Source organism: Manis javanica, chromosome 4 (assembly GCF_040802235.1).
Source record: "Manis javanica isolate MJ-LG chromosome 4, MJ_LKY, whole genome shotgun sequence".
Taxonomy (NCBI): Eukaryota; Metazoa; Chordata; class Mammalia; order Pholidota; family Manidae; genus Manis; species Manis javanica.
In genome coordinates, this window is record NC_133159.1 from 77,886,041 (window position 1) to 77,906,750 (window position 20,710).

The 20,710-nt window shown below is 37.0% G+C and overlaps 1 protein-coding gene across 7 annotated transcripts in view; it reads left to right on the forward strand.

Moving 5' to 3' along the window:
- The first annotated feature begins 2,104 nt into the window (after nt 1–2,104).
- Nucleotides 2,105–20,710, forward strand: part of BTBD8 (BTB domain containing 8) — a 112,721-nt gene continuing 94,115 nt past the window's right edge. The window contains exons 1-4 of one of the 7 annotated variants that reach the window (XM_073234272.1): nt 2,309–2,430; nt 7,991–8,067; nt 11,464–11,524; nt 19,671–19,762. Coding sequence is in view for 4 of the 7 variants with exons in the window: in XM_036998234.2 (XP_036854129.2) it covers nt 2,282–2,430; nt 7,870–8,067; nt 19,671–19,906 (583 nt within the window). In the remaining 3 variants the exon portion in view is untranslated. Of the gene's footprint in view, nt 2,431–6,014; nt 6,033–7,869; nt 8,068–11,463; nt 11,525–19,670; nt 19,907–20,710 lie in introns of those variants that run through there. The other 6 variants (XM_036998234.2, XM_036998231.2, XM_036998232.2 and 3 more) reach the window with 6 other exon arrangements.

Consider the following 20,710-nt stretch of genomic DNA (forward strand, 5'->3'; position numbering starts at 1 on the left):
TTACTTCTCCACCTGTTTCTTCAACAGCTGATAAAGGGGCATTGTAGAAATCTTGCATGACTTTGAAGTCTGGTGCTAGGCTACCTGAATTTTAATACCCAGACTGCCACTTACTGGCTGTGTCTTGCCAGTTACCAATCTTGTCATCCCTCAACTTCCTCACCTATAAATTGGGCTCATAGCAGTACCTAACTAAACAATGGTTGTGAAGATTGATTGAATTAATACATATAAGCAGGTAAAGCAATTTTCTCACCTAATAAGCACTTAATAAATACCTACTATCATCTCTGACACTCCTCTTTTCTAAAGGAATATTTAAGAATCCATTATCCAGTTATGTTTTTCAGAATTAAGGTGTCCAAATATTTGAGAGGGGCCTTATTTGGAGAAATGGTTACTTCTTGACCAATCATGCAGTTCAAGGTCCATGTATTTTTCTTTTCTTTTCAGAATTTTTTTTAAGTATTGTTGATATACAATCTTATATTGGTTTCAAATGTATAACATAGTGGTTCAATAGTTATCTTTATTATTAAATCCTCACCCCCTCTAATGTGGTTACTATCTGTCAACATAGAAAAATGTTACAGAATCACTGACTATATTCTCCATGCTGTATTACTATCCCCTTAACCAACTTATGTTGTGATTGCAAATTATTGTGCCCCTTTATTGCCCTCCCCCTCCCCTGCCCCAGTCCCTCTCCCTTGCTAACCACTAGTCACTTCTCATTGTCTATGAGTCTACTGCTGTTTTGTCCCTTGTTTTCTTTGTTTTTATGTTCCACAAATACGTGAAATCATATGGTATTTGTCTTTCTCCACCTGGCTTATTTGACCGAGCATAATACCCTCTAGAGCCATGCATGTTGTTGCATATAATTGACTGTATACACATGCATTTATATCTGGGCTTTCTATTCTGTTCCACTGATCTATGGGTTGGTTCTTGTGCCAGTATCAAACTATTTTCATTACTGTAGCTTTATAGTAGAGCTTGAAGTCACGGAGCATTAATCCCCCCAGCTCTGTTCTTCTCTCTCATGATTGCTTTGGCTATTCAGAGTCTTTTGTGATTCTATATGAATTTTAGAACTATATTCTAGTTCACTGAAAAATGCTGTTGGTGTTCTGATGGGGATTGCATTGAATCTGTAAATTGCTTTTGTCAGGATGGCTATTTTGACACTATCAATTCTTCCATCCGTGAGCACAGGACAGATTTCCACTTATTTTCTCTCATGAATGTCTTACAGCTTTCAGAGAACAGGTCTTTCACTTCCTTGGTTAGGTAAGGTCCATGTATTTTCCAAGCAACGGGTATTTGTAACCGTGTGCAAAGCTTCTGAATGAAGAACTATTGAACTTTTTTCTTTGGAGGAAATAAACTTAAAAATACCAGAAGACTTTTAAATGATACCCACTTGAGCTATTTTCTTCAGGCCAAAAAAGTCAAAATTATATGTCACCAAACCACCCCTTACCTGTTCAATTAAAGTTTCTGCCCCTCCAACCTTACCTCCTTCTCTCCTCCTCATAAAATGTTATGGCTTCATATGCAAAGCTCTGGAATATAACCTGTCATTTTTCAGCTGAAGTTCTGTAGCAGTTATATGACCCACTCTCTGGATGAGAAAGGATGGGCCCTCCAAGGTTACACACCCTTTGCAGGGAACTCAGGAGTGTTCGGACTCCAGCTGATTTTATGACATTTTTTTCCTCCCGCCGTTCCCTCCAATTTTTCTTGCCCAAAGCAACTAAGTGCGGAAGTAACTCGCAGCAGGAAAGATCTTCTAAACTGGTCTTTTCTGGGAAAAAAAATTCCTGACATCCCAGTTAGAGTGTGGAAAGGCTTCGCAGGTTAATTTGAACTCAGCTCTCAATGAAGCACCATGAATTAACATGATGGTTAGCACCGACCGAAAACTAACAGAAGATAAGGGAATAACGAGCCAGAAGGACTAGTTGGACCCCGGGGATGGGTTGCTCCCTGGGCAATACGGGGCATGGTGCCCGCTGGCAATGGTAAACAGGGCTACCGCGCCTGCGCACACCCTGTCAGGGTCACGTGCTCGCCCGCCCGCCTCTGCGGTTCCCCGGGTCTGAGATCCGCGGCCATAAGGGACCGCCTACAAACAGACCGGAGGCGTCAACTTTTCCCCTCAGTGGGCGGGTTCGGGTAGGAACGGGGCGTTGGGTCTGAAACGCCCCCTTCTTCCAGAGCCGGGGAAGTGCCGGGGGCACCGGGCCTGCGGGGTGCGGCCGCCCCTTCGTGGGATATGGCCCGCTGTGGGGAGGGTAGTGCGGCCCCCGCAGTGATTCTGGGGTCCCCTGGAGTTTGCAGCAAGGAGTTGCAAAGAAAGGGGCCCTGTGAGCGGCGCCGGCTGAAGGCGATGGTGTCGGAGCAGCTCAGCCAGGATCTGCTCAGGTAGGAGGAGGCGGGAACTCTGGCTGCTGCACTTTTAAGGCGCCCACCTCCTTCCCAGAAGCCGCGTCTCCTGCTCTCCATCCTGCCCCTCCTCCTGCTCCTCGCCTCAAGCTACCGGCGGACGGGGACGTTCACGTCCTCCTCTCTACTGAGAGGTTCGCCAGCCCTAGTGACCGGTCCCGAGCACCTCGGAAACCCAAGTACCGGATTCAAAAAGAAAAATTAACGGTTATCCGCAGCCCAGATGATGCCAGAATACTCCAACTGATCAGGCTTGGTTTTTGAAACATCGCTAAGGTCGGGGTGATGGGGTGGGTCCAGGCTTCATGGTCCTGAACCGTACAGTTTTTTAATAAGCTTAAACTATTTTGAGAAATAAAATTAGATAGAAAAAAGTGGATATTTATTTAGAGTGAGGAAAAGTAGAACAACCTACTGGAGCCTTGGAGGTATCTTTCTAACGATTTCTTTTTAAACAGTATACCAGAAACGCTTACTTAGAAATATCTCCTGATTGCAACTTGCCTTCCCCTCTGCACTTGGGACCCCCAACAGCTCCCAGCAACTCCCAGCTCCCAGTAAGACCCAAGCAAATGGACCGCCGTTGTGAATCTTGACTCAGACTGTGGTGAATCCAGCTAATTTACCTCAATTTTTATAAAGGAAATGAAAATTGGAAACCTCCTAGCTATTTTACATTTTCACTGAAACATTGATTCTTGAATTTTAGTGTGCATCAAAACCTGGAGAGCTTGTTAAAACAGATTTACTGGGTCCCAGACAATAGTTCTCATTCAGTTGGTCAGAGATGGTGCGGAGATTTTTGCATTTTTAACAAGATCTCAGATGATGGTGACACGAACACTGCTGGCCTGGGTCATAGTCTGAGAACTACTGAACGAGAGTAAACAAAATCACGACTCATAACACTAGTGCAGCATCCTGTGTTTAAAAAGTAACCCACAGTTAAGGCTCCAGCAGCTATAAGCTCAACTTTGTAAAGTTAAAGAAAATTCTGGTTAATTTGAGCCTATTGACCAGAGATGCTGCTGTGTCACCATCAGTGGGGGATTGATGGGAGAGTTGGAAAAGTAAGACTGAAATTGTACTGTTTCTAGAATGAATCTCTAAGGATGGCTCCTTCTCTTCAGTGGCTTTATTCTTCTGGCTTGTATTGTTAGCTTTAAAGTGTCACAAATTTAAGGAAGGTAACACATTTAATTGTATAAAGAAAATGGGGTTAGAAGTATAGTAGATGAACAATTTATTCTTATCCTAGCAGCAATTAAGGATAGGACCCAAACTCCCAAGTTTTATGACAAGCAAGCAAAGAAAAATAGATGCAGCAGGTTTTTTTTTTTTTTAAACAGAAAAGCTTCAATAAAAAAAAAAAAAGCTTCATATGCTTCCCCAATCACCTTAAAAAGTATGTTAACTTAATCTTCAGGTACAGCAATATAATTGATTTGTTCTACAGACATTAATGCGGTAATGACATAGCTTTGGTGTTTGTGCTTATGCTCTAGTGAGAGAGGTGACACAAGTGATGGGACTGCGGTGAGTGTGGAAGGCTTTAATGGGTGACATTTGAGTGATCTCTTGGGGATTAAAATTTGATTAGGTACAGGTTAGGAAGGGAGAATTCAGAGGGTATCTAAAAAAGGGAAATGTCTTTCAAAGGCACAGAGACTTTGAAGAGCTTGATTTAATTTGGGAGAGCAAGGAACAGAGACACCTCTGAGCTACCTGAGGTGATAGGGTACATGGAGAAGTAAGGAAAGACAGGAAACAGTTTCAACAGTCAAAAAGCCAGATCTCATGTAGAATTGAAAAGTTACTTGGGATATAACAACTTTGAGACCTCACTGAGAAATGGACCGTTATTCAGGACAATTCTAATAGAAATAGCTAATACTTACAACCATCCTACTATTAGCTAGACACTGAGCTGACATGTAATGTTTTATTTACTCCCATATAAGATAAGTCATGTTATTACTCCCGTTTAGCAGATAAGGAAATTGAGCATTAGAGAAGTGGTGGAGTCAGATTAAGAATTTTGGCAGTCTGGCTCCTGAGACATTAAAATGACTTGTCCAAGATTACATGAACAGAATATGAACCCTGTCAGTCGGCCTTCTCTAAACTCATTATGCAAGCTGATCTTCCAGTAACTTTGCTCCTTCATTTCTGCTTTTCTCCTTATTCATTTCTTTTTCTTATTTTGCCTTATATTTGATATGTAAACTCTCTTAGAGGGTGATAGTTGTTCCCTGCTTATTATAGAACATCTTTGGCTAGAGTTAACTTCATTAACTGCCACATTCTCTAATGGCTAACCCTGGCTCAGTCCATTGTCCATTCAGGTGTGGTTAAGAGCATCAGGGTCAGACGGTACAAAGCAGGGCCGTATATAAATACTAAATGAATTTTGAGCTTTATTTGGGAAAGGGTTGTGGGTATGGTAAGCAATCAGAGTAACAGAATGGGTAAACTAAAACTACGTTATGGAGAACTCCTTTCTTGAGTGAAGAGTTTGTAATGTATTCTGGAAGCAGTGGAGAGATTGGTGTTTTAAAATAGAGGATTAACATATTTAGATCTTGAATTGAGGAAAGAGAAACTGGAAACAAGAAAACCAGCTAGTAGATTGTATAATAGGAGGTACATAATGGTAGTGGAAATGGAAAAGGTGAAAGGGATTCCATGTGCAGTGACTGACTTGGTGAGCAGTTGCATATAGAGGTATGGGGAAAAGGAAGCATAGAAGATGGTGCCAAATTTAAGGAAATTTAAAAGGGGGAAGTACGGCAAGTGGTCAGGAAGCCATATCCAGGAGACAATTGGAAATATGTCTGGAGTTTAGGAGGGAGGTTGGAATTAGATTAAAAGGCAGGTGGCAACAACAGCACCCAGTCGTCCAAGCCAAATACTAGGGATCTTGGGTTATTCCCTCCCCTTCACCTTCCACATCCTGTTGCTCACTCTGGCAAATTTCATTACCTAAATATATTTCACTTCCATTGCTATTCCCTCTCGCCATTGATCCTTTCCTGGCTCATGCCATTTACACCTCATTCATTCTGTGCCATAGTTTTCTCATTTTCATTGTCATTTCCCCCTAATTCCTCTTCCATACAACCGACAGGTGGTGGTGGTATTTTGAAAAATATACTTGTCCGTGTTTCAAACCATTTGGCGATTTCCCTTCAAGGGTAAGATGGAGTTAAGTTCTTTGGCTGTTATTCATCTTTATCTATGCAGCTTCATCTGTCACTTTTCACCTGCTCAGTACCCTCGGCTGACCGATTTATAGCTCCACACTTACATGTACCTTTGTAAGGAGCATGGAGCCACAGAACTCCCTCCTACCTTGACCAGCTTCCCTGTCCAGCTCTTATTCAGTCTTTAAAACCCCATTTGGTTTTCATGTCCTCTATGTCTTCTCTTATATCTATCTCTGAAAAAATATTATTTATTCCTACTACTGAATATATCACACTCTTTTAATTTTCAGGCCTGGCTTCCCTACTATTCTGTAAAGCCCCTGAGGACAGATACTATGTTTTAAGCATCTTGATATCTCCAGTGCTTAGGACATGGTATGTGCTCACTAAGTGTTTAGTGATAACTGGGTTAAATCAGCAGTCTAAAATGCTTTAGATAGGTTAATAGAGTAGTTGGGAGAAATTGAGATGGAAAGAAGATGTCCTTTGTCTAGACTTCACTATTAGATAAACCAATAACCCCTTTACTATTAGAAAACCCCCTCAGTGTGTAGTACAGTCTGAGTCAGACATTCTGTTACTTGTAACAGATATAAGATAACAAGTAGTTTTATAAAATAAAAAGCACTATACTTTCACATTTACATTGTTTTTTAACATAGTAACTTTTCATCATTTAACAAATACATATGAGAATCTATTATGAACAGGGCAAATTCCCTAGTGATGGTTATATGGCCACCAGCTGCAGTGCCTCCTCTTCCCCTGGGGAGGAGTAGGGGATGGGGAGAAGATGGGTGGGAGGGAGGAAAGATCCTTTTCAATAGTCAGAGACAAAAGATTATGACAGTTTCTATTATTCTAAATGTAAAATTAAATATTTGTACAATTTGAGTTTTTATTAATATTTGAGAGACCAATACACTTTTGTATAACTTTAAAAATCTCTTAAGAAAATAATTCAGTGATGAAAATATCAACTTAAATGCATCAGTTTGTTCATTGTTTCCAAGGTTCTGAAAGCTTTGTGGTCCGAAGCATTTGTTTTGTTTAGGGCAAAATACACCAAATTAAACAAGCAGACATTGAGTTGAGCTCTTGCTATGTACTGAAGATACACAGTTTTTGTCTTTGGGGCATTCATTGTCTAGTAGGGAGAAAGACATTATTGTAAAAATAATAATGATGCAGTGACAGAAGTGCAGTAATAGAGATACGTACTGAGTGTGATGGGATCCAAGGAAGGAGCCATTAACTTTGTCTTGAGGGATTGTGAGTGTCAATGGCAACATTCTAAGCTTTCCCTATAATGGATATCTTCATCCATTACTTGTACCTCCTGTAGTGGACTGGTGTGATTGCCAATTATATCCTGCAATACAGAAGTCCTCTGGGAATATGTAACTTGCTGATGATAATGTTACATTGATGTGAAATATTAATTTAGTAGAGACAAAAGATTATGGCAGTTTCTATTATGATGGTGATTTCTGTTCTTCCATAACTTTACATGTACAATGTGCTTTACCATAACTATGTCTATCCACTAGTAAAGGGATTTGAGTGGATTTCCCCCAAGAGTCCATCGTTTTAATAATAGATCAGTGCATACTTTTATTTGTGGGAGGTGGGGGGAGTAAAAAATGGCTTTAATGTCACATTCTTGACAGCCAAGCCTGGATTTCAGACTTGGTATTTAACAATAGTTAGAACAAAGTATACAGTTTCAATCTGGATTGTCTATTGTTATATCTGGTTTGCTGGTCTCTGACTGTTTTCTTTTTTTCGCTTCAGTTTTGGTAAGGTTTTTAAAAGCTGGTTCTTTTCAGTAGTCAGTGACCATATTACTTTGTGCTCTTTTTCCAAAATAAATGCAGAAGTAGGTACGTTGTAAAGGCAAATCAACACAAGTAGAAGATAAACTTCATCATTAGAAGAAATTATAAAGAAAAGATATCTTTTGAAAATATAGTCTTAGTTTTTTAATACAATTACCTGTTTTCACTATAAGTTTTAGAAAATTAGGTTCTAGCCAATATTAAAGTATTCTTTGGAATGAACTGAGCACAAACTCATTTTCATAATAACTTTTTTTGTTATATGTTACCTCTGTATTTTTTAGTGTTTTTTAAAACTTATTTTATAAAAATGGGTATATTATATGTATCTGAACATCACTAATTAAACTGTGGTTCCTTTTTCTTCCTTACAGGCTTCTAAGGGAAGAAACCCATACAGATGTTACTTTCTCTATAGGTCGTACTTTGTTCAAAGCACACAGAGCCGTCCTTTTCGCAAGGGTTCCTGACTTCTATTTTCATGCTTTTGGACAGGTATCAAATAGTTTAACAAATCATGAGCCTGTTGCTGTAGAGAACTTTGAGGTTTCAGAATTTAGAACATTTTTACAGTAAGTGCTTTACCTTTTTTCTCTTTTATTTAAGTCTAATGTAATTGTTTATTTTAAAAGTGTAATATGTGCATGTGTATGTTTTTATGTCATGTATTTTCATATCTATTTTATAACCTTTTAAGAAAAATATATTTATTTAAATTCCAAATTATCTTAGTAATTAGTTTTAGTAGAGGCTAAGCATTGGTATTAGAATATTAGAGGCTTAGAATTGAAAGAGGCTAGTGCTAACTTGAGATTGGTCCTGAGAGAGAAGAAATGGTGTGTTCTCCCATAATTTGCATGGATTACTCTATGCCAGGGTTTCTCAACAGTGGCATTACTGACATTTGTGGTTGGAGAATTCTTTGATGTGGAGGCTGTGCTGTACATTTTAGAATGCTTGGCAGCATCGCTGTCCTCTAGCCACTAGATGCCAGTAGCTCTTCCCTCCCATTCTTACTGAGGGCCCTGTCCCCACTCGAAGCTGCGACAGTCAGCATGTCTGCAGACTTTGCCAAATGTCCTCTGTGGAATAAAACTGATCTCTGTAGTGGACCATTGCTATATGCATACTTCTGTATTATTACTGTGCAAAGCTTTAAATATATTATGTTTGTAAAAATATGAGATCATGACTTTGTATTCTCATGACTGTGGGTGGTCAGAATTTTTGAAAATGAACATCCATCGAACTTCTTGGTAATTTGGGGGACTCATGTTTAGTGAATTTAGAGAATTGTCATCTACTAAATAATGGGAGAAAGTAGTTTAATCTCCTTTCTAAATGAAGATAATTCCATTTTAGTGCTTTATAGTTATCTGAGCATATGTGTAATTATTTGATACTCATTTTTGTTAGATGTACCCTTAAAGTTTTATCTATTTCTCAAAAACCTATTTAAACAACTTTGTGAGGTCTTAAAACACTTTGTGTTTAAGAACACAGACTCTAAGACTAGAATGCCTGGGTTCAAAGTCCCTGTTCTGCCATTTGGAAGCTATGTGCCTCCAACTTAACCCCTCTGTGCTTGGACTTTCCATGTATGTAAAATGCCCAGTACCCAATAAACACCATGAAAATTGTTAACTAAGCTTTTTTTGTTTGTAGATCTTGAAATATTTATTTGTATTCCATTTGAGTAATTTAAATCCTACCCTCTCATAATTTCTTCCTTGTCCAATATATGGAAGTCAGTATTGTTCTATTGACATTTTAGTGGGTTTTTTTGTCATACCATCCCTTATATATACCTAGTCAGCACTTGATTATTGTGCCCTGTTATGAGCAAGGCCCTGTGTAAAGGGCTAGGTATGTACTAGATAGTGATTCTTGATTGTACTGCCTAATAATGACAAGTAAATGTAAAACTGAGTTTTGAAGCCAGTACTGGTAATTATGTCATTGTAGAGTATTACAGATTTGTCAGTTACCCATTTTTAAAAACATCTTTATTGAGAAGTAATTACACATAACAGATATAATTTACCCATTTAGATGTGCATGTCAGTGGTTTTAGTATGTACACAGAGTTGTGCAACCATGATCACAATTTATTTTAGAGCTTTTTCAACACCCCAAAAAGGAACCCCATACCCATTAACTGTTACTCTCCAGTCTGTCACCCCACTGCCCTAGGCAACACTAACCTATTTTTCTGTGTCTATGGATTTACCTATTCTGGACTTTTCACGTAAATGAAGTCATATAATTTTTGGTCTTTTGTGGCTGGTGTGTTTAACTAAGCATAATGTTTTCAAGTTTTATCCATGCTGTTTAACCTATCAGTACCTCATTTCTTTTTATTGCTGAATAGTATTACATTGTATGGCTATACTACATTTTGTTTATCTGTTCTTTAGTTAATGGACATTTATGTTGTTTATGTAATATTCTAATGCTGCTGTGAACATTTGTATGAAAATTTTTGTGTGCACCTGTGTTTTCATTTCTCTTGGGTATATACCTGGGAGTGGAATTATGGATCATAGGGTAACTCTTCTGTTTAAATTTTTAAGGAACTGCCAGGCTCTTTCCAAAGAGGCTATACTATTTTACATTCCCACAAGCAGTGTATGAGGGTTTTAGCTTCTCCACATCCTTGTAACACTTGTTATTATATTCTGTCTTTATTATAGCCATCGTAGTGAATGTGAAGTGGTATCTCACTATGGTTTTCATTTTTACTTCCCTGATAGCTAATGATGTTGGCATATTTTCATGTCCTTATTTATCATCTGTATATCTTCTTTGGAGAACTGTCTTTTCACATTCTTTGTCCATTTTTCAATTGGGTTATTTGTGTTTATTGAGTTAAAGAAGTTATTTATATATATTCTGGGTATTAGATTCTTATCAGACATGTGATTTGCAAACATTTTCTCCCATTCTGTGGATCGTCTTTTCACTTTCCTGATGGTATCATTTGTAACACAAAAATTTTAGAATTTAATGTAACATAGTTTATCTAATTTTTCTTATGTCATAAGAAACCATTGCCTAATCCCAGGTCATAAAAATTCTTATTTTTCTTTTAAAAATTTTATGGTTTTATGCTTTTAGTTCTTACATGTAGGTCTGTGATCCATTTTGAGTTAATTTTTGTGTATAGTGTTAGGAAGGGGTCCAGCTGCATCTTTATGTATGTGGATGTCTAATTGTTCTAGCATCATTTCAGAAGAAACGATTCTTTCTCCACTGGATTGTCTATATATCTTTGTTAAAAATCAGTTTCCCTTTGCTGTGGACTGATTGTTCCCCCTGAAATTCATATATTGATGCTCTAACCCACAATGTGATGGTATTTGGGGATTGTGCCTTTAGGAAGTAATTAGTTTTAGATGAAGTCATGAGTGTTGGACCATCTGTTCTCTCTCTCTTTCTGCTGTATGAGGACACAGTGAGAAGGTGACTGACTGCAAGCCACAAAGAGAGTTCTCACCAGACCCCAGCCATGGTGGCATCCTGATCTGGGGATAACTCCTTATCTCTGGAGTTATCCTCCATAACTGTGAGAATTAAATTTTTGTTCTTTAAGCCACCAGTGTATGATATTTTATTATGGCAGCCTGAACCAACTAATACACACATCAATGTTAGGGTTTATTTCTAGTCTTTCAATTCTATTCCATTACTCTGTATGACTGTCCTTAAGGCCAGTGCCAGTTATCAGTTTGATGTTTATGAGAAATCAACATTGGATTTTTTTTCCTGGATCCTAGGTGTTTTTTTAGGTGTTAGTCTTTTAGTTATTTGCTGACCTGTTTTTGCCTTTGATCAAAGTCATGTTGACTTTAATGTAGAAAATTATTTTTTGTGTAATTAAAATTTACATTTGTGTGATTTGGCATATTTTTCTTCATTTAAATGCTTTGAAAGTTGCTTGAATAATCTGTTTTTCTTTATTATTTCAGAGTTTCTTATATGAAGCTCCTATAAGCATAAATGGAAAATTACCTAACCTTGGCTTCCCCTGTGAGTAAGAACAATATGTAAGACATGCTATAATTTAAATAGATACTTTAAATGCAATTTAGTAAGTCATCATTTTCCAGAATAGATCATATGCTCATCATTGAGTTCCAGCTGTCAGTTTTAAAAGGTATACTTTTTATTTTCTAGTAGGTGGTATAGTGGCCCTGTTATAGGAGCAGGCTCTGTAGTCAAGCCATGTCATGACCTCTGTGTGAACTGGGTCTAATCACTTATCATTAATTTCCTCATTTAAAAAAATGAACATGCCTACCTCACAGTGTTGTTGTGTGGTTTAATGAAATTCTTATAATGCACTTAGCATGGTGGCCTGGTGCTATGAAATTAGACATTTCTTCAGCTATTGAATGCATATTTAGAAGAGTCTTGGGATAGGTCAAAATTCTATATATCAGAGAAAGGGAGAAATTACATCAATGTTATCCTTTATTTGTTGTCATTAAAAGTGATAGAAAACAAGATTGAAAGGGTTATTCTTATATGAAGCTCATCACTTAACAGTCCTCTGTTTTAAGCACTTAATCACATTCTATTTTGTATTCGATTAGCCATGTATGTCTGTGGTTATGTAAGCTCCTCGAGATTAGATATGTCATTGATGTACATATCCCCAGTGGTATCTCATGTAGTGTCCTGCACATAGAAGGTGATGCCTGCCGCCTATCCCATTTTTTTTAGCAGATAGCATTGAAATTTGTCTTTATTAATATAAAACATAAGGAAAGTATTACAATGTAAAATATTTTTAAAATTTTAGTAAAAATTGTAGTAACATATGTTTTTGAATTTTTACTGTATAAATTCAGTCCTTGTAAATATCTTCAGTGCATATCCTTTCTATTTAAATCACCAAGTAAAGATTTTGAAATAAGTCTTTATTTTAGAGTCCTTTGGTATGTACTTGAGTTAGAGTAGGAAATATTATCTTAGAAAAAAATATTTTATATACAGTGACTTCAGATATGGCTCAAATTACTGGCAATGGGAAGTAGTTCTTGCTTTATGACATCATCATTAAAATTCAGTTAAAACTAAAACTCATTATTAAAATTAGTATCATAAAAATTTCGATTTCCCAAGAAGACTTACCCTGTTATAGTTGTCAGATAGTGTGTGTGCAGGAAAGAAAAGATGGAAGACCTCTGCATTTTCAATTTAACATCAGTAACTGGGAGATGCTAGGGTAAACTGTCCCTCAGGTAAACACATGGAACAGCACAGAATAGAGGATTTCATTTCTCTGGTAGCTTTCTCAGGTAGTGATTATTTTTTCTCCTACATTCCTTATACTAGTAGGGCTGCAAGTGGATGAGATGTGTTTTGTTGTATTAACCATATATAACTATATTAAATGTATTTTCTTATTTTCTGAATTCTTAATGCTCTGGCATCTGGGGCCTCATTGACTGGGAAGAGACTGCCCTTGCCAGGGTTAGCTAAGTCCTGTGAACATGCCTTTGTCAGGCTAACCAACTAATCCTGGATCCCTTCCAACAACCACCTCCTCTGTCTGTTTTTTTACACTCCAGAGGGCAATATTCCTCTGCCCTTAACATCCTAGGGTCCAGTACCAGACATCTAAAGACTACCTTTAATAACCCAGACACAAACCCCACCCCACCCCCAGCCCTGCCCAACCACTACCACCACTTACTCAAATTATCCAATCCTGAGCTTGCTCAGCTGTTTACCTTTCCTCATCCATTCCTTCCAACAGAAAGTACAATAAAGGCTATTGCTCATGCTTTGCCTCCTCTCTAACTTCTACCTCCTTTCTTTCCAGCTTACTTCTTTAAAACTCCAACTGTAGTAATTCATCAATTCCGTCAGGATTTACAATGAATCTTACTACATTTTTTTCCCATATGGTCACATAAGATATCTTTACTTAAATTCCTTTGTCTATCATTATATGTCAATCATTATATACCTTTACTGTAGTCTTCTCTTCCCTTGTCCCCTCTGAATTTGTCTTATTTGCATGTGTCTCGCCGGAGGGTTTCAGGTTCACTATGGATTCTGAGAGACTGAAAAATGACAACAGAACATTCTTGGGGTAAAAGGGTTTATACCCAGCTTTATTCTCATGGTGGCAGGTCAAGCGCTAGAATCCCATCTGCCCCCATGGCAGTCTGCATGCAGCAAGCCAGTCTCTGCCTTCAAGCCTCTTCGCCTCCTTGCAGACCCAGAGCACTGGGCGGAGCTCTTTAAATGTATGTGCAAGCCTGCACCTGTGAGCACTGCCCGCGTGCAAAGGGCAAATATATCAGGGTCAGGTGAGGGTCCTGGCCATAGGAACTTCCATTTTCCCTACAGCATGGCACAACCCCAAATCTTAAATCCAGCTTTCTGACTACTCTACCCCTGCATCTGCACAGTTGAATGTGACTGGAGAAAAACACATGCTAATTTGTCTTATTTTAAATTGTGACCATGAACCTCTATTAGGCACAAAGTGCTGTCATTCATACTAAATGCAGTCATATTGTATTTCCTTAGTCCCATTTGCTCTCCCACTCTCCTAGAGGGATTATTTCACACCGCCTTTTCCTTGAAACTTCAATTGCTCCTCTCCTATCTTCATTCTTATTTGATGACTTTGCTTTCTATTTCACTGAGATAATCAAAGCAGTTAGAAAACAACTTTCACAGATTTCTCCCATATCTATTCACTTAGTTGCATCTACCCCTTATGCTTGTTTTTCCTCCTGTTAGTATTGATGAACTGTCAGTGGGCTTCCAAAAACATTCCCTCTACTTTCCACCAAATCTCATCCTATTCCTTTTCACCTACTGAGCGATATTGCTCTAGCAATTTTCACTTTTCCAAAAAAAGTTTCTCTTCTCTTAATCTTCTCATTAGTATATAAATACGATATTTCCCCCCACACTTAAAAAAAACAAAACCTTTTCCTGACACCACTTTCCTTCCAGCTAATACTTTACCAGCTAATCCTCTAATGTTCTCTTCCATTTCACATCAAAGCTTCTCAAGAGTTATCTATTATATTGTCTCCAGTTCCTCTCCTATTCACTCTCTCTTTAAAAATTGAAATATAATTCACATACCATAAAATTAATTCACCCCTTTATTTAAAGTATATGATTCAGTGGTTTTGGTATATTTACAGTGTTGTGCAACTATCACCACTGTCTAATTACAGAATATCTTCATCATCCTAAAGATAAACCCCCTACCCATTAGCAGTCACTTCCCACTCTCTCCTCTGCCTAGTTCCTGGCAACCAATATTTTCTGTCTTTATGGTTTTACCTATTCTAAGCATTTCATATAAACAGAATCATATAGTGTATAGCCTTTCATGTCTGGCTTTTTAAACTTAATATAGTATTTTCAAGGTTCATCCATGTTGTGGTGTTTATTGGTACTTCATTCTTTTTTTTTTTTTTTTTTTTTTTGAGAGGGCATCTCTCATATTTATTGATCAAATGGTTGTTAACAACAATAAAATTCAGTATAGGGTGGTCAATGCTCAATGTACAATCATTAATCCATCTCAAGCCTAATTCTCGTCAGTCTCCAATCTTCTGAAGCATAACGAACAAGTTCTTACATGGTGAACGAATTCTTACAGAGTGAATAAATTCTTACATGGTGAACAGTACAAGGGCAGTCATCACAGAAACTTTCGGTTTTGATCATGCAATATGACCTATAAACCATCAGGTCAAATATGAATATTCATTTGATTTTTGTACTTGATTTATATGTTGATCCCACATTTCTCCTATTATTATTATTATTTTTATTTTTAATAAAATGCTGGGTACTTCATTCTTTTTATCGTTGAATATTTCATTGTATCATGGATCAGGGGTCACCAAGACCATCCTCAGGTTTGACGATTCACCAGGACTTATAGGATTCAGCATTTAGTCATACTCTAGGCTATGATTCATTACAAAGAAAACAGGGAAAAGGCAGATGGGGTGAAGTCCACTGGAAACCAGGCACAAGCTATCAAGGGTCCTTTCCCAGTAGAATCAAACAAGGCTTAATTCTCCTAACAGCTGGGGGTTTGTGATGTAGGCTCCCTCTGCCTAATGTGTACTTGTGTTCTAGACTCCTAGAAGGAAAGCAGTAATTCAGCATAAACCACATTGTTGTATAAATAGTATAGGCATAGTGAGCCACCCTTTTCATTTAGAGAATGTTAGGGACACTCCTGAAATCATGTTCCCAGATGCTAGCCAAGGGCCAACCTTATAATCAAGTCATTCAAAACAGAGCAATCAGGCCTGCTATGTTAACTCTCTTATGTGCATGTGGATATACCATATTTTGTTTAATCATTCATCATTTAAAAGACATTTGGATGCTTTTGACTTTTTGAAGGTTATGAATAATTCTATGAACATTAATGTGTAAGTTTTTGTGTAAATATATGTTTTCAGTTCCCTTGTTATACATACCTAGGAATGAAATTGGTGGATCATATGGCAAACTTTTGAGGAGCTGCTAGACTCTTCCAAAGAGGCTATACCATTTTACATTCCTATCAGCATGCATGAGGATTCCGATTTCTCTACATTCTCAGCAACACTTGTTATTGTCTATCTTTTTTTTATAGCCACCCTAGTGGGTGAGAAGTTGTATCTCACTGTGGTTTTGATTTGCATTCCTCTTACATTGAATATCTTTTCTTGTGCATATTGGCTGTTTATATGCCTTCTTTGGCGATTTATCACATTCTTTGCCCATTTTAAATAGTTACTTGTCTTTATATTAAGTTTTTGAAATCCTTTATATATTCTATGCACAAGTCTCTTAACAGATTATGATTTGCAAACATTTTCTTCCATCTCTGGGTTGTCTTTACCTCTCTTGATGGTGTTCTTGAAAGTACAAAAGTTTTTAATTTCTATGATTTCCATTTTATCTATTTTGTTACTTGTCCTTTTTCTTTCTTTCTTTTTTTGGTGTCCTATCTAAGAAATGATTGCCTGATCCAAAGTCATGAATATTTATACCTGTGTACATGTCTTTTAGTTCGTACAGTTAGATCTTTGACCTATTCAGAGTTAATTTTTATGTTTAGTGTAAAGGTATGGTCCAACTTTATTCTTTCTTACATTTGGATATCCAGTTGCCCCAATACCATTTTTTTAAATGATTGTTCTTTTTCCATTGGATTGTCTGGACACCTGTGAAAGAAAAACACTTCTGTGTGTCTCCTTTACTCTTAATACCCTGTTCATAGAATACCTCATTTCTGATACATGTGGTCACCAAATATGTGGAAGTTTTTCTCCACACCCAGCAATTCTGAGTTCCCTAGATGCCAGTTTGGTGTTGTAAAGATTTAACTCAATTCTGATACTATCTACCTGGAGATAACATCAGATTCCACAGCTTAAGGGCTCAGTCCCACAAGACTGTCCTTCCACTCACACTCCAGATGCCAGTTGCAAGTCCAGGTTGTTACCTGCACTTCTGATCAATTGGAAGGTCTCATGACCCCTTCCTCAGATGCAATTAGTCTGCTAAAGCAACTCACATAACTCAGGGGAACATTTTACTTACTAGATTACTTGTTTATTATAAAACAATATATAACTCAGGAATAGCTAGATGGAAGAGGTGCATGGGGCAATGTATGTGGGAAGGGGTGTGCAGCTTCCATGTCCTCTCTGGGGACACCACGCATTCTCCCAGCACCTCTAACATGTCCACCAACCCAGAGGCTCCCTGAATCCCATCCTTTAGAGTTTTTATGGAGGCTACATAACATAAGCATGAGTGGTTAAATCATGGGCCATTGGTAATTAATGCAACCTCTTTCCTCTCCAGGGGTGGGGTGGGTGGGGTGCTGAAAGTTCCAACATTCTAATCACATGCTTGATTCCTCTGGCAACCAGTCCCCCATCTTTAGGGGCTTTCCAAAAGTCAACTACTTCATTAGTGCAAACTCTGATGTTGTTGAAAAGGGGTTGTTGTAAATAACAAAAGGCATCCATTTCACGTTTATCCCCCTGGAGCTATTTCAGGAACTGGGAACAAAACTAAGTATTGGGACAAAAGATGTCCCTATGGCTCTTACATAGGAAATTACAAGTGTTTTAGAAGCTGTGTGCCAGAACAGTGGGCAAAGACCAAATATGTATTTCATATTAAAAATCATAATATCATAACACTCCTGTCAAAAATTAGTTGCCTATAAATGTATGTTTTAGACAATTCTATTCCACTGATCCATGTGTCTATCCTTATGCTAGTACTACCTACTGTTGATGTCTGTAGCTTTGTAGGCAGCTTAAATTCGTTAACTGTGAATTCATCTAACTTTGTTCATTGTCAGATTGTTTTGGCTATTCTGGGTCCCATGCCTTTCTGTTTGAATTGGAGGAATGGCTTTTATTTTTAATTTCTTCAGAAAAGTAGCTGAATTTTGACACATACTGTACTGAATCTGTAGATCAATTCAGAGAGTATTGCCATCTTAATATTAAACCATCTGGAATGTATTTTCATTTACTTAATTGCTTTCAACATTGTTTTGCAGTTTTCAGTCTTACACTTTTTTGGTGAAACATAATCCCAAGTTTTTTTTTATGATACTATAGATGGAATTATTTTATACTTTCATTTTGGATTGTTCATTGCTGGTAAATGGAAATACAGTTGATTTTTGCATATTGATCTTGTATCCTGCAACCTTGCAGAACTTGTTTAACAAATAGTTTTTTGGGTGGATTTCCAAGGATTTTTTATTTACAAGTTTGTCATTTGTAAATAGACAGGTTTACTTACTCTTTTCCAATCCAGATGCCTTTTATTTCTTTTTCTTTACTAATTGACCTGACTAGAACCTCCAGTGAAATACTGAGTAGAAGTGATTAGAGCATACAGACACTCTTGCTAATCTTAGGAGGAAAACTTTCAGTCTTTTACCATTAAGTATGTTAGCTCTGGATTTTTCTTAGATGACCTTTATCAGGTTGAAGATGTTCCCTTCTTATCCTAATTTGTTGAGTGTTTTATCACGACAGGGTCTAGGATTTTGTCAAATGCTTTTTCTGCATCTGTTAAAATGATCATGTGGGTTTTGTTCTCTTAATATGGTATCTTAGTCCATTTTGGGGGCCTGCTGTGACAAAATGCTACTAAAAGGGTAGCTTATAAACCACAGAAATTTATTTCTTACAGTTCTAAAATCTGGAAATCCAAGATCAGAGTGCCAGCATAGTAGGGTTCTGATGAAGACCCTATTCTGGGTTGCAGACTGCTCACTTCTCACTGTGCCCTAACATGGTGGAAAGAGGCGAGGGATCTCTTCAGAGCTTGCTTTATAAGGGCACTGATCCCATTCATGAGTGCTTCGCCTAATCACCTCACAAAGGCTCCACTTCCTAATACCATCACATTGGGCATTAGGTTTCAACATATAAATTTTGAAGGTTCACAAACATTCAGATCATAGCATTTGATGTATAACATTGATTTTCATATGTTACCCTTGAATTCCTAAGATAAACCCCAGTTGGTCATGGTGTATAATCCTTTTTGCATATTGCTAGATTCAGTCTGCTATTATTTTGTTGAGAATTTTTTCATTTGTATTAATAAAGAATATTAGTCTTTTTTTTTTCCTTATGATGTTTTTGTCTCCTTTTGTAATCAGGATAATACTGGCCTTTCAGAATGAGTTGGAAAGTTTTCCATCTCCTGTTATTTAGAAAAATTTGTGATCAATTGGTATTAATTCTTCTTTAAACATTTGGTAGAGTTCACCAGTGAAGCCACCTAGTTCTGGATTTTTCTTTGTGGAAAGTGTTTGATTATTAGTTTAATTTCTTTATTTGTTTACAGGTCTGCTCAGATATTCTGTTTCTTCTTAAGTCAGGTTTGGTAGTGTGTGTCTTTCTATGAACTGTCCATTTCATCTAGGCTATCTAATTGGTTGGCATTGCACATTCCTTTTTAACATTAAAAATTTTTATAGACCACTTTTCAAACTTTCTGCTATTTTAAGATTGACCTTTCTACAATTAATGCAGATTAAAAGGTTTAAAATTATGTAGTTGTTACATATGAAAGTGGCACATTGGGAAACTAGCTTTCAAGACTCACCATTATTTTTATTAATATTTTACATTTTGCCTTTTAGGATTGTATACTCATCAAACAGCAACATAAAAAGCTATGAAGAGAAGGTCCTTAGGAAAAAGATAGTGGAGAGTGGAGTACCACAAAACAAAGGTGACTTCACTTTTGGAAAGTATACTGCCCATGATGGAAGATCATCTGTAGAGTCCTTAGGTAAAAAATCATCTGATTGTTTGCTTCTGAAGCATGAAATTCCAGAGGGTACCAGTGATGCAGACAACAATTTAATTTCCACTGGTGAGGTATTTTTTGTGGATTTTTATAAAATAGCCATTAAAGTAATTATATTCTGATACAATTAAAGAAAAGCATACTTCATAAATCAGTTCTATTCATCTTTTTTTAAATAAACAAATATAAATGAAAGTAAATTGTTAATGTGTAAATGAAAATACTAGTATTTAAATCAGTAAATTTCATTTACTAGAGTATGGCCAGATAGTTGACCATAAATAGTTGGTTAACTCCTAATTTTCAGAGTTGGGGTTATTATGAATAAATATACACATAATTCACAGTTCTTTTTTAAACCTCCATATATCATCATCCTTATTCTAATTTATATCAATAAAATCTTTAGCATATTATAGTCAGTTCTGTTATAATACAATGTATATGTTCCTTAATACCATGCAACACAAAAATCTCCATCATTTTGTCTTGACACAAAAAAATTACTAAAAATTTTGCTGGGACACATTTTAAAAAGACAGGAACCTAATAAATACAGTAGCATAGTTTTATACATGTTAAATGTTTAAGAAATATATAAATACTACAATAGGACATTTGACCTCAAAAAAAGACCTTTAGTTTGTAGAAATGAGTATCAGAAGGGTTACAGCTTGTGAATTACTGTGAATTGGTGGAAAGAGAATGTTAAGGATATTGACATAGATATAGTAGATATTCTAACAGGAAACTCAAGATCTCTGGATCAGAGAAACAGATTGTTTATTACTTACAAAGCATTGTAGTGCAGTTCCCAAACCCCAGTTCCCGTAAGATTATGAAGGCCTGATGTTACCCTGCCTGTGCAGT